Source organism: Balearica regulorum, chromosome Z (genome assembly GCF_011004875.1).
Source record: "Balearica regulorum gibbericeps isolate bBalReg1 chromosome Z, bBalReg1.pri, whole genome shotgun sequence".
Lineage (NCBI taxonomy): Eukaryota > Metazoa > Chordata > Aves > Gruiformes > Gruidae > Balearica > Balearica regulorum.
The window spans coordinates 59,679,194-59,693,634 of NC_046220.1; the positions used below are offsets into that span (position 1 = coordinate 59,679,194).

The 14,441-nt window shown below is 44.9% G+C and overlaps 2 protein-coding genes across 4 annotated transcripts in view; one reads left to right on the plus strand and one right to left on the minus strand.

Annotated features, from left to right (window-relative positions):
- ANKRD31 (ankyrin repeat domain 31) overlaps positions 1–3,230 on the minus strand; it is an 87,768-nt gene extending 84,538 nt beyond the window's left edge. Inside the window, exons 1-2 of the mRNA XM_075741194.1 lie at positions 3,113–3,230; positions 1,726–1,781 (exon numbers count right to left, since the gene is read on the minus strand). Coding sequence (XP_075597309.1) covers positions 1,726–1,781; positions 3,113–3,216 — 160 coding nt within the window. The 5' untranslated portion in view covers positions 3,217–3,230. The remainder of the gene's footprint in view (positions 1–1,725; positions 1,782–3,112) is intronic.
- Positions 3,231–5,372: 2,142 nt separating this feature from the next.
- HMGCR (3-hydroxy-3-methylglutaryl-CoA reductase) overlaps positions 5,373–14,441 on the plus strand; it is an 87,784-nt gene continuing 78,715 nt past the window's right edge. Inside the window, exons 1-6 of one of the 3 annotated variants that reach the window (XM_075741178.1) lie at positions 5,373–5,517; positions 10,012–10,207; positions 10,617–10,728; positions 11,266–11,353; positions 11,445–11,529; positions 13,922–14,027. In XM_075741178.1, the coding sequence (XP_075597293.1) occupies positions 10,043–10,207; positions 10,617–10,728; positions 11,266–11,353; positions 11,445–11,529; positions 13,922–14,027 (556 nt within the window). In that variant the 5' untranslated portion in view covers positions 5,373–5,517; positions 10,012–10,042. Of the gene's footprint in view, positions 5,518–6,151; positions 6,176–10,011; positions 10,208–10,616; positions 10,729–11,265; positions 11,354–11,444; positions 11,530–13,921; positions 14,028–14,441 lie in introns of those variants that run through there. The other 2 variants (XM_075741179.1, XM_075741177.1) reach the window with 2 other exon arrangements.

Here is a 14,441-nt window from a genome sequence, read left to right on the forward strand (position 1 = left end):
CCCCCATTTTTAAGAAGGGGAAAAATGAAGACCCAGGGAACTACAGGCCGGTCAGTCTCACCTCCGTACCTGGCAGGATCACGGAGCCAATCCTCCTGGAGACTATGGTCAGGCACATCAAAAATAAGGAGGTGACTGGGGACAGCCAACATAGCATCAATAAGGGCAAATCGTGCCTAACAAATTTGGTGGCTTTCTATGATGGGGTTACTGTGGCCAAGGGCAACTGACATCATCTACCTGGACTTGTGCAAGGCATGTGACGCTGTCCCGCACGACATCCTTGTCTCTAAATTGGAGAGGCATGGATTCGACAAATGGACCACTCAGTGGATAAGGAATTGGCTGGATGGTCGCACTCAAAGAGTTGTGGTCAATGGCTCAACATCCAAGTGGAGAACAGTGACGAGCGGCGTTCCTCAGGGGTCGGCATTGGGACTGACACTGTTTAACATCTTTGTCGGCAACATGGACAGTGGGATCGAGTGCACCCTCAGCAAGTTTGCTGACGACACCGAACTGTCTGGTGCGGTTGACACGCTGGAGGGAAGGGATGCCATCCAGAGGGACCTTGACAGGCTGGAGAGGTGGGCCTGTGCGACCCGCATGAAGTTCAACAAGGCCAAGTGCAAGGTCCTGCACGTGGGTTGGGGCAATCCCAAGCACAACTACAGGCTGGGCAGAGAATGGATTGAAAGTAGCCCTGAGGAGGACTTGGGGGTATTGATCGATGAGAAGCTCAACATGAGCTGGCAGTGTGTGCTTGCAGCCCAGAAAGCCAACCGTGTCCTGGGCTGCATCAAAAGAAGTATGACCAGAAGGTTGAGGGAGGTGATCCTGCCCCTCTACTCTGCTCTTGTGAGACCCCACCTGGAGTACTGCGTCCAGCTCTGGGGGCCCCAGTACAAGAAAGACATCAAGCTGTTGGGGCAAGTCCAGAGGAGGGCTATGAAGCTGATCAGAGGGCTGGAGCACCTCTCCTATGAGGACAGGCTGAGAGAGTTGGGATTGTTCAGCCTGGAGAAAAGAAGGCTGCGGGGAGATCTAATTGTGGCTTACCAGTACCTGAAGGGGCCTACAGGAAAGCTGGAGAGGGACTGTTTATCAGGGAGTATAGTGACAGGACAAGGGGTAATGGGTTTAAGCTGAAGGAGGGTCGATTTAGATTAGATGTTAGGAAGAAATTCTTCCCTGTGAGGGTGGTGAGGCACTGGAACAGGTTGCCCAGAGAGGTTGTGGATGCCCCATCCCTGGAAGTGTTCAAGGCCAGGTTGGATGAGGCTTTGGGCAACGTGGTCTAGTGGAGAGTGTCCCTGCCTGTGGCAGGGGGGGTTGGAACTAGATGATCTTTGAGGTCCCTTCCAACCCAAACCATTCTATGATTCTCCTCCTAACTCTCTAGCCTGTCCAGGTCTCGCTGAATGGCAGTGCAGCCTTCTGGTGTGTCAGCCACTCCTCCCAGTTTTGTATCATCACCAAATTTGCCAGGCATTCTCAGTTATAGTACATATGAAGAGTGGAGAAATTAAGAGCAAACCTATTTTTTAAATATTAAAAATGTGCTGAACATTCTTCTAAAACAATGGATATAACAAGAGAGCACATACAGTTCTTAAGAATGAACTTAATTCCACACTTAAGTTTAAATAACATGGACTCAGGCAACATCCACAGCAACAGTTCATAGAAAAAAACAAGAGAGAGTGAAAAAAGCATCTGTCCTACCTTCATTAATTCTTACTTCAGTTGTTAAAGCCATGTCCATATCAGAAAAAGACAACCTTCGAAAAAAAAAGAAAAAAAGAAGAAAAAAAAAAGGCGTTAAACAGTTCTATGTTGTGCTTTTCAGTCCTATAAACTCAAAGGGCAGTTGAGGGCAGCCGAGTACACCAATCCTAGCTCCACTGTTGGGACACTGCTAACTGCTCACTGGGCCAGCACACCTCTCATGCTAACACCAACAGTACAGGACTGTTGAACTATGAGATATACCTGAAACTCTGCATAGAAAACCTTAGGTAGGGAGGTGTTAAAGGAGAAGCTGCTGCCCATGCATTCCACACACCATTCATGTGTGTGCACGCGCATGCGTACGCACACTTATTCTTGGGCACAGTTCCTCCTTCTTCAGGCTTGACCATAGGTTTCCCACAGCAAAGTCTCAGGCATTGGATTTTACAAAATAATTAATTTAACGGAAAGGTGCTGCAGTGTGATATCAAATATTTTCCCATACTCAAAGACTAAACACAGCTCTGTACTGGCTGTTAGGAAAAATACTAGGACAATTAGTGAGAAAAATACGTCTATCATGGCCTAAAGGCTTCACCAAATGTAGCCACTTATGCTAAGTAAAGCTAAGCAGACAGCACAAATCTCACCCTATTATAATCCTAAGTAATTTATTCTAATTAAAACTTATTTACTCTAAACAACTAATATCCCTCAACAGGAGGTACATCACTGCTTTACATATTTCCAAGCAATACTGGGACACAAAGCAGTACAAAGTGCAGCTGCTTTATAGTTTCAATTTTTTGCCATGTCTTAAAAGATACACGAAATAATGACATGAAAATGGTTGTCAAGTTAAAAGTTGCAGAAAAAGAACACCAGCAGCAATCTTCCTTAATAGTGTTTTCTTTATTTTCTCTGAGTTTCAATTCCACTGACTAAAATGTTATTCAGGGGGGTCTGGAGGCACAAACTCTGAGGCCCAAAAGGTGCATGTGTAAAGTAAATGGGGTCATTTGCAGAGCTGAGAACGACTGAGTCTGAGGGCACACAAAACTGGTCTGACCAGAGAAAAAAAAAAAATTAAAAAAACCCACAACCCTAAAATACATATTTATGAAATAATCAAGAAGAGCTGCTTGCACTCCGGTATGTCAGATGCAAGAGGGGATCGTTCCCGTGTGTGTCTGGTGTTTTCCGGAGATCAAACCAAGAGCCGGGCAGGCCGGGGACAGCGGCCCGCCTCGCCTCAGGGCGGCCCGGGAGCGGCCCTCAGCCAGCCGCCGCAGGCCCCTCCCTTCTCCGTGCGCCCCATGTGCCGCCGCCGCCGCCGCGCTCGCACAGGTACGCGCAGCTCAGAGCAACACCGCGTTACCACCTCCTCCTACGGAACTCCTCTTCCTCCACATCACTCTCTGTCACAGACCCCTCCACCACGGTGCCGTCGCTATCGCTGAGCCCGCCGTCGCCCCGCTCCCCCATGGCGCCGCCGCTCCGCTCCGGTCCCCTCCCCCGGGCGCCGCCGCTGGCCGCCCCTCCCGCCTGCGTGCTGCGCGGCTCCCCTCAGCGCAGGCCGTGGCGGCCATCTTGTGAAGGCCTGGGGCCGGCGGCGCCTTCCTTCCCTTCGGGTGGCACCGGCCGACGGGTTGGGGGTTAGGGAGTGGCAGAGCGAGAGAAGAGAGCCCGTCCTCAACAAGCGCAGCCCCTCAAGCATGGGTAGGATTGGAGTGGCTGGTGGTAGAAGTTAAAGGCAGCTCTCCCTTCAGCACCATTGGGATGGGTCTCCCTCAGCACAACTGGCTTGGCCTGCTTGGGGCAAGGAATGCCATCCCCACACCGTCGGCAGGGCTGGTGCCTCCTCCCTGGCATTGGGCTCCTCGTTCTTGCTCTGTGGTGCACATCGTTCAGCACAGCCACAAAGCACTTAATGTGCTCATACCAACCTCTCAGCTAAAATCCTTCCCTTTTCCTAATTTGTGTATTTCCATGGCCACGTGTAAGCAGCTAACTTCATCTGCTGTCCTGAGCGCAGTGAATGGTTCATATATTTGAGATAACCAAATTACTAGTTGCCAGTATTTTCACAGTATTTGCAGTAGTGCTTTTGTATGTAAGCCGGTGATCATCTGTTAAATCACAGCAACATTTTCCTCAGGCAGATCTGTTCTGCCTCAGCTTTGCCTTCTCATTCTACCTCAGTTTTGCCTTCTGTCCCTGCAGCAGGCCACTGCAAGAGCTACAGATAGGAAAACTTGGGTGGCAGAAAGTATGATGTCATACTTGCGCAGACTGCAAATTCCAAATCATTGCAGTGACTCCTGCTGCCAGTGAACTTGGTGATAAAATCAGCATTTTTAGTACTTTTCAAATCATATTCATCACTCACTGCTACAGAGAAAGGGTGGAAAACAGAGCAAGATACTAAAGGTCATCTTAAATTATGTATCAATTATTACATAATTGTTGCAAGTGTGTATAAATTGCTATTTGGCTTTAACTTAGTCATATCCGTATGCAATTATAGCAATTGCTGTGCATATGCTCAAATGACTCAAAAAATCTTGCTGGTCGTACTTTACTCTTTTCAGGTAATAAAAGTGAGATACTCAAGAAAACGTGTTAAGCAGGAAGCTGGCAGGGAAGATGGATGCATAGTAGTCGGTTGTTAGGAGTTAGAAGAATCATGTTGAAGATGAGAATGAAAAGTGTATTTACATCCTAAAAGGCTGAGCTGGCATGAATGATTTCCTCACTGACAACAGCTATTTTGGGTGGAGTTCATAGGAAACCTTTTCCTCAGTGTGTCCTTTTTTGAGAATCACATGAATGCTTCACAGCACAGTACTGTGTGGAGCTGCTTGAAATACTTCTGAATGAAATGGCATGCGTAAGCAGCAGTTTTTGAAAAGCTGGAGTGTATATCATCTACAGCAAAATCCTTGCAGATAATATTTTGTATTTAAAGATGTTAGCCACAAGCTCAGACCCAGAAACCAAAATGGCTGTGCAAAACTGGAGCAACATATTGCAACATATTGCAACCGAGAACCTGACTCAGTGCCCAAAGACAATAAGGAGCCTCCTGTGCTTCATGAGCAAAAAATCGTATTTTCTCTTTGGCTGAAAGCCACCAATAAAAATACATTTTTTTCTGAATGTCTGAGGCACCACTGCTTTCCACAAGCAGGAGTGCTCTGAATTACTACGCGACTTCTTAACGCCTTGGTAAAGCGCATCCAGGCTGCGGGTCAGCATCAGCGTGAGCCGTAAAGGCGCCACGACTCTACGAGCTTACCGGGGGCGCCCTGCCCGGTAGGAGCCCGCACAGCGTGCCGGCAGGACGGCGGGCAGCGCAGGGGACCCCGCTTCAGCTGCGCCGCTCCGGGCGGCCGAGAGCGCTGTCGGCGCCGGGGGCGCGGCGGCGGGGTCGGTCGATCAGCATATGTAAATAAGCCACATCCTGCCGCCCAATCAGGAAATACGGGGAAGGGAGCGCGATGGCCCATTGGCGGGCAGCCCATGGCGAGATGGCGTGTTCCCCGCTCCTGATCGAGACTCGAGCTGTACGGCGTTCGACGGGCGGTTGCCTCGGCGACGCAGGGAGTGACGCGACGCACGGTGGGCGTGCCAGGCCCTCGCCATTGGCTGCGCGATCGGGCGATGGCGGCGGTTGGCGTGTCGTGCCCCGGGTGTCCTTGCTCGGAGAGGAGCAGCCGGCTCAGTCCGCAGCGCGGCGGAAAGGAGCAGGGTCTTGCCTGTGTGCGGCGGAGCAGCGCCGGCGCGGTAAGCGGGGGCCGGCGGGGCAGCGGAGGGCAGGAGGGCCGGAGGGCCGCGTTTCGGTCAGGCGCGGTGCGGGCAGCCCGCCGTTGCGACACTGGTCCTCCGTGGCCGGGGGACGGGTTGCAGCTCTGGGCCCCGAGGGGCTCCTCGGAAATCGGCCGGATAACGGCGACGCGGAGGAGGTTACCGTCGCTGTCGCCCCTCTTAGTAAGCGGAGGCCGCCCCGCGTCCCGGGTCGCCTTACCGGCCGCCCTGGGTGGGGGGCGGGGGAGGGCAGAGTCGCTGTCCCGGTACCTCCTTGACGTCGGAGGGCGCGGCCCCACGGCGTGGGCCGCGGAAGGCCATCCGCCGCACCTGCCGTCCGCAGCGCGTTGCGGCCCTGGCCGCGCTGCCGTTGCGCGGTGCTCGCCAGCTCCGCCCGGCAGCCCGCAGGGCCTCTGCGGCTGCCGGGGGAAACTCGGCCTTCCCCGTGCCGGCTTCCAGCGGGCTGCGGGGCGGCCCAGCCTGCGTCAGGCTGGAGGGCTGTGCCCCCTGGCTTTCGGTGGGGTTTGAGGGGCTGCGGTGATGGGCCTACATGGGGGTGGTTTCCTTTTTAAAAACACAACCTAAAAACGCTACCTGGCAGTTTGACAGAGTCTGTGTGGTGTCATGTGCTTTTCAGGTGAGCTCTGAACAGGTTTTTGCTCAGCTATTTTTGCCACATGGTTTCTTTATAATTCTGTAGCTATTGCTGAGTCAGCCAGCAAGAGGTGGGAAATTTGTGCTGATCTAATAGATGGTGCTGCAGATGATTGCTCTGAGGTTAGTGAGAGCTGTGTAACAAACCTAGGTAGGTATTTAAGCGAATAATCATACAGTTACGTGGCAGATTAATGCTCTAAATCATTACATACAACCAATCTGGTTTGCTTTTTATGTGATGGTTAAGTTTTTGAAGGGGTTGCAGGTTTTTTTGTTTGTATTTTGTTTTGATTTCCCAGAAGGGATTGCTATACTTAATAGACTTATGGAAATTTTTGATTGAAAACAAAGGCAAGCAGGAAACAGGATTTATAAAGCATCCCTTTTGAAACACCATTTTGAAATTTAACAAAATTATATTAATGATAAACTTCAGCTTTATATTTAATGTTATATCTTGCTAATTTCAAGCTCTGAGTCAATGTAGCTCAAAATACAGATATTTCAAAAAGAATTAGAAATATGAGGTGATCATATGCATTGAAATATTTTTTCACAGCACTCAGTAATGCAGAACTAGTGTACGAAACCTTCATCAATGTTTTCTAGAAATGTTAACTGCATAGAAAAAAACCCATGTGTTTCAAGCAGGTTAAATAAACACCAAACCTTTAAAGAATCCTTTTAGGTTAGGAGTTACTGCCCCTAGAGTTAATCCCAAGATCATCAGTGAGGCATCCTGTATTTCATAGCAGCAGTTAATTATAAAACATTGTCTAATAATAGATATTATGCATAATTATTTTTCATAATAAAATTAATGCATTCCCCTAACTAATTTATGTGAATCCATTTTACACTTAGTAGTTTTGCTAAGAAATGTGGAAAATAGTATCTGAAGAAAGATTTTGAAATCTGTCTAGCTCTGCTAACAAATTGTAATTGTCTAGATAATAATCACAACTGTCAGAATTTAGTAGTTATATTCTTAGTTTTACGACTGGTTGGACCCTATTGAGTCATGTATGTGGTGGGTTGACCCTGGCTGGGGGACAGGTGCCCACCAGAGCCGCTCTATCACTCCCCCTTCTTAACTAGACAGGGGAGAAAAGGTGTAACAAAAAGTTTGTGGGTTGAGATTAAGGACAGGGAGAGATCACTCACTATTGTCACGAGCAAAACAGACTGAACTTAGAGAAAAATTCATCTAATTACCAAGCAAAACAGAGTAGAGGAATGAGAAATAAAACCAAACCTTAAAACACCTCCGCCCACCCCTCCCATCTTCCCGGGCTCAACTTCACTCCCGGCTTCAACCTCCTCCCCGCTCAGCAGCACAGGGGGGACGGGGAATGGGGGTTGTGGTCAGTTCATCACATGTTGTTTCTGCTGCTTCTTCATCCTCGGGGGAGGACTCCTTTCATCGTTCCCCTGCTCCAGCGTGGGGTCCCTCTCACGGGAGACAGTCCTTCACGAGTTCTCCAACGTGAGTCTCTCCCACAGGCTACAGTCCTTCACGAACTGCTCCAGCGTGGGTCTCTCCCACGGGGTGCAGACCTTCAGGAGCAAACTGCTCCAGCGTGGGTCCCCCACGGGGTCACAAGTCCTGCCAGCAAACCTGCTCTGGTGTGGGCTCCCCTCTCCACGGGTGCACAGATCCTGCCAGGAGCTTGCTCCAGCGTGGGCTTCCCACAGGGTCACAGCCTCCTTCAGGTGCCTCCACCTGCTCCGGCGTGGGGTCCTCCATGGGCTGCAGGTGGAATCTCCACACCCCCTCATCCTCCTCCATGGGCTGCAGGGGGACAGCCTGCTTCACCATGGTCTTCTCCAGGGACTGCAGGGGGATCTCTGCTCTGGCGCCTGGAGCACCTCCTCCCCCTCCTTCTGCACTGACCTTGGTGTCTGCAGAGTTTCTTACATCCTCTGGCAACTTCTCGCAGAAGCCACCCCTGTAGCCCCCCACTACCAAAACCTTGCCACGCAAACCCAATACAATGTACTAAGTACTAATTCTGATTTTCCTGAAACGGTGTAGTATTCAAAAGGATTCATATTTTCATAGGACGTTGTTACACCTTTTATATTTTTTGTATTGTTTCAAAAGTATTGGCACTAAGATACTGTTCTGTCTATGTCTTATTTTAGTTTTTCTAATTAAAATACATGTTCCATTCTACTGAGGAAAAACTATAATACTACTTTGGAACAGTTTTGCAAGAACATAAATTTACAAAACAATATGTAGGTTTTACCAAAGGATAATGTTGAGTTTAAAAGGTGTGGTTTTTCTGTATGGGGTTTTTTTGTTATTTGTTTTTTGTTTAGGTTTTTTTTTTTTAAGCTTTCTGTCAGGAAATGAAATAATTTGTTCATAAGGAAGGCAGTCCTTTCAATCGTTTTCCCCATTTGGTTACATAAGCCACAAATATCCTGCCACACCTTCACTGTGGAAGGATAAAGAAAACTATATTGGTGCTGTTGGTGCTCATATGATCGAGATTGTCATTGGTAGGAAACCAAGGTGATTCTGGTATCTTCAGGAACACTAAACAGATAGATTTGCTCTTTCTGTTATTTCCTCCATTGAATGACAGCTTCATTTTTAATGTGCAAGCAAAAGAAATAATACTAGAAAGACTGTCTTCCCAGAAGCCTGATGGATGGATTGCTACTTTTAAGGCAATGTGAAGGGATTTTTGTATCCAGTTTGAAGTAACAATGTGTAGAACCCTCAACTCTTCTATGGAAACTTTTATAGTGCTAGGTTTGTACGTGTAGACACTGAATTATCTGTTAGCCAAGCTACTATTTAAGCATCTTTTGAACTTTATGATATAGTTATATAGTTAACATTTGTCACAGAGTTTCATAAGCTGTTGATTTTACACACTGAGAAAAGCAAAGTCCCAATACTAATGTATTTAGGAGAGAATTTTATGATATTTTGTTTCTATGCTATAAAACATAAGTAAACATCCTTAATGAACTTGTCTAAAGGTACCACACAGAGCAAATAGACTAGGATGTGGGGTTTGTAACAGAAGGACATACAGAACATCCATGTTCTCAGTTATGTGAAAGAGAGGTGTGAGAGTTTCCGTTGAGTGTTTATCTTTTGAAAGCAAAGGGGATGATGAAATGCATCAGTAACCTGGGAATTACTGTCACAGAATACTGTATGTGACAAGGACTTGTGCTTGAGTTGAAAAAGGAACGGTTTTGAATGTAATTAAATTGAATAACTGAAGAATATTGAGCAGAAAGTAGAGAAGATACAGTCAGAGGAAGATAACATTGAAATTCCTGCTGTTGAAATTAAGCATTACCAACAATGGATAGTTGGTAATTTATGTAGTTAAGATAATCAATATTTCTGATGGGAAGAGTGAGTAGAAAGAAGTAACAGAATTTAGTGAGTGCTTAAATAGGTGGTAAAAACAAGAAGTTGGAGTCAAAGTGGTACCAAAACTGTGTGACAGGAAGTTACTAAGAGATGTTGTGACAGTGGTAGAGACTTACTATTACCAAGACCTTGAAGAAACAAGGGAGATATGTATTAAAAAAAAAAAAAATTGAGATGGCAGGAACAGATCATTTTACATTTCAGATGGTTAGAAAAAAATGTGTTTTATATGGAAGGTTGAAGGGTGAAGATTAGTTTCAGATTTACTCATCTGTTTGTTAACTGGTTTGGGTTGTTGTTTTTTCTTTCTTTTTTTTTTTTTTTTCCTGAGGATGACTTGCAGAAATTTATAGAGCTCTATCTCTTTTCCCTGAATCTTGTACTTGCTTATATGAAATACTTTTTTGTTGCAGGTTCACTAAGTATAGAAAAACAGTCTTGACAATGTTGTCCAGGCTTTTTCGAATGCACGGCCTTTTTGTAGCCTCTCATCCATGGGAAGTCATTGTGGGAACAGTGACCCTCACCATCTGTATGATGTCCATGAAGATGTTCACTGGGAATGATAAGATCTGTGGCTGGAATTATGAATGCCCCAAACTTGAAGAAGTAAGGATTTAAATTCATGTTATAGTACTTAGTGTTAATCAGTAGATCTAGGGTTTTCTGTAGAATAAGACTGGGTTGTGATGTATTAGGAGGAAAGTAGCTATGCAGAAAATTCTTTATGCTTTCTTTTCTCATTGTGAATATTAAAGATGTATGCAAGCAATGATTTGCTACAGAAGGTTTTCATTAGATCTAACTATCAGTTGCACAGTATCTAGTGAACAAGGATTTTATATTAAGATTATTTGCAATATTTAATTTTTTTAGGACAGACTAACAGTGATACTTATTTTATTCTGAAACTTCGTTTTTAGTGCAGCTCCACAATGGATTTTTTTTATTACTGAAATTTAACAACAAGTTACTACTTAATGTAAAAGCTAACTAAATCGTTTTGTATTTCAAACAGGATGTTCTAAGCAGTGACATCATCATCCTGACAATCACACGCTGTATAGCAATCCTTTATATATATTTCCAGTTTCAGAACCTAAGACAACTTGGGTCAAAATACATTTTAGGTACTGTATCTGATTTTTGTATTTGTTGTATGCATTTTAACTGTTTTTTTAATATGAATTGGTAATAAATATTAGAATTTTAATATGTCAGAACAGAGTTCTTTTAATTATTTGCTAAACAGCAGAATAAATATTCTCCATAGATCAGAGTGCAATTTTTTTTAAGAGAGATTGTGTAGGATTATATAAACACTGGAAATTTAATTCTTGAAATAATTTTTTTATTGTGTGAAACACTTAATATGGAGCTGTTTAATGAATGAGAATTAATGAATGAATGAGAAGATTTATGACATTTCTTAAAGTCTCACTTTGAATGTAGTGCAGATTTTAGATTTAAATATCTATATAAAAATAGCATCTACTTTAGTTTGTATCTCAACTGCTGTTAATGCACTCTGAGAGATTATAGTTGTCATTTATTTGCTTCAGGATTGATCTAAAGTTACAGTTTTTAATTGTCCTTTTTTTTTTCTTTCCAGTGTGTATATATATAAAAAAATTCCAATTATCTTTTTTTTTTTTTTTTTCCTAAAGGTATTGCTGGCCTCTTCACAATCTTCTCAAGTTTTGTTTTTAGTACAGTGGTAATTCACTTCTTGGATAAAGAACTGACAGGTTTAAAGTAAGTAATGAAATGTTATTCTGGATTTCGTGCTTGAATTTTTTTTCCTGTACAATAAACCTGGAATTTTAACATATGCCTCTTTTTTCAGTGAAGCTTTACCGTTCTTCCTGCTTCTGATTGATCTGTCAAGAGCAAGTGCATTGGCCAAATTTGCACTCAGTTCCAACTCACAGGTCAGGGGGGTTGAGGTTTTTCTTTCTTTTGTTTTTGTTTTTTTGCAGTGGAGCTTTTCAATTTAATGATCAAAGATGAACATATCCCCTGGTAGGAGGGTTTGAACTAGATGATGTTTAAGGTCCCTTCTAACCCAAACCATTTGATGATTCTATGAATAATCCAGGTGGAGAGACACACAGGTGAATACTGTATTGGTGATATATAAAAAGGATTAGATTTTATCCAGATTCTGTGCTCTCTTGTCTTGATCACTGTTCAAGTGAATAAAAATGCTGTAAAATTAGTGTGCATAATCTTATGTGAGCTAAGTTAATTGTATGTATGAGTACTTTATAGGTTCAGCAATGCTTATAGCTCTGGTAAGGAGGCTAGAGTTCCTAGACCAAAGTCTTTCCTAGAAGAGTTATCGATAGATAGAAGTCAATTTCAAGAACAATATATAAAGGAACATGTAATGTTACAATGCTGATACTGGATAAAGTATATTTCTAGACAAAATCTTAGCAGAACAAACATAGCATATGTGTAGACAGAAAAATTCATGCTCTAATGCAATTAACACAGCACAACAGGAAGGATCAACAGGACATCTTTCTTGTCACGCATTGTAATATTTCCTTCCTAAAAAAAAATCATAGAATCATAGAATAGTTTGGGTTTGAAGGGTCCTCAAAGATCATCTAGTTCCCCGCTCCAATGGGCAGGGACACCCTCCACTAGACCACATTGCCCAAAGCCCCATCCAACCTGGCCTTGAACACTTCCAGAGATGGGGCATCCACAACCTCTCTGGGCAACCTGTTCCAGTGCCTCACCACCCTCACAGTAAAGAATTTCTTCCTGATACCTAATCTAAATCTACCCTCTTTTAGTTTAAACCCATTACTCTTTGTCCTATCACTACTTGCTCTTGTAAACAGTCCCTCTCCAGCTTTCCTGTAGGCCCCCTTTAGGTACTGGAAGGCTGCTATAAGGTCTCCCTGGAGCCTCCTCTTCTCCAGGTTGAAAAACCCCAACTCTCTCAGCCTGTCTTCATAGGAGAGGTGCTCCAGCCCTCTGATCAGCTTCATAGCCCTCCTCTGGACTCATTCCAACAGCTCCATGTCTCTCTTGTACTGGGGCCCCCAGAGCTGGACGCAGTACTCCAGGTGGGGTCTCACAAGAGTGGAGTAGAGGGGCAGAATCGCCTCCCTCGACCTGCTGGTCACACCTCTTTTGATGCAGCCCAGGACACGGTTGGCTTTCTGGGCTGCAAGCGCACATTGCCAGCTCATGTTGAGCTTCTCATCAGTCAACACCCCCAAGTCCTCAGGGCTGCTTTCAATCCATTCTCTGCCCAGCCTGTAGTTGTGCTTGGGATTGCCCCAACCCACGTGCAGGACCTTGCACGTGGCTTTGTTGAACTTCATGCGGGTTGCACAGGCCCACCTCTCCAGCCTGTCAAGGTCCATCTGGATGGCATCCCTTCCCTCCAGCGTGTTGACCACACCAGACAGTTTGGTGTCGTCAGCAAACTTGCTGAGGGTGCACTCGATCCCACTGTCCGTGTCGCCAGCAAAGATGTTAAACAGTGTCAGTCCCAATGCCAACCCCTGAGGAACACCACTCATCACTGTTCTCCACTTGGACGTTGAGCCATTGACCACAACTCTTTGAGTGCGACCATCCAGCCAATTCCTTATCCACTGAGTGGTCCATCTGTTGAATCCATGTCTCTCCAATTTAGAGACAAGGATGTCATGCGGGACAGCGTCACATGCTTTGCACAGTGCCTTAGATGGTCTCAAACCTGATCTTCTTCATTCTCCCAGTCCCTGCCTTTGCCTTCTCTGACCTGGGCAGTGTGGCTAGAGCCCTTGCTGATGAAGATAGAGGCAAAAAATTCTTCTTTGTATCCTGAGTAACCAGGTGTCCCGTTTCCTTGTGGAGAGGTCCCACATCTTCTGTAGTCTTCCTTTTATCCCTGACATACCTGTAGAAGCTTTACTTGTTGCCCTTGATGTCCCTGGCCAGATTTAATTCTATCAGGGCTTTGGCTTTCCTAACCTGATCTGTGGCTGCTTGGATATAGTTTCTCTGTGTTCCTCCCAGCCTACCTGCCCTTGCTTCCACCCTCTGTAGGCTTCTTTCTGTGTTTGAGTTTGCCCAGGAGCTCCTTGTTCATCCATGCAGGCCTTCTGGAAGACTATGAAAGTATAATAACTTATGAGAAATAAAACAATTAAAGAAAGTATTCTCTCATAATAGTTCATTTTCAATGTATGTTTTATAAGGCCTTGTTACCATAGTGCTACTCAATTTCCTAGTCACGTACTAATCACATTGCATGTACTCCTTTAATTTGATTTTTTTGTCTTTATGATAATGTACAGAAATTTTTCTTTTCAGGATGAAGTAAGAGAAAATATTTCACGTGGAATGGCAATTTTAGGCCCTACGTTTACACTGGATGCACTTGTGGAGTGTCTTGTTATCGGTGTTGGTACTATGTCAGGTGAGTGATACAGTCTAAGGATCTAAATCTTTCCAGTCTTTTCCAAATAAAAGACTATTTGAAAGATGTTGGGATATTGAGAGTTTCAGATAATAGGTGTTACCCATGACAGTGGAGTGACTTAATCTATTTATTTAACTATTTATTTAGCTTCATAATTAGCCTATATTACTAGTTTTCTGGAGATACAAATAATATGTACATGTTGAAGGAAAGTTTGAAATACAGATAACATCTTTCCTTGAGCATAGTGCAGTAGGAATGGACTTCTGTTCAGCTGCTTTTAGAAAATTAAGACGTTTGTGGTGGGTTGATCCTGCCTGGAGGCCAGGTGCCCCCCATAGCCACTCTGTCACTCCCCTCCTCAGCTGGACAGGGGAGAGAAAATATAACAGAAGGCTCCTGGGTCAAGAT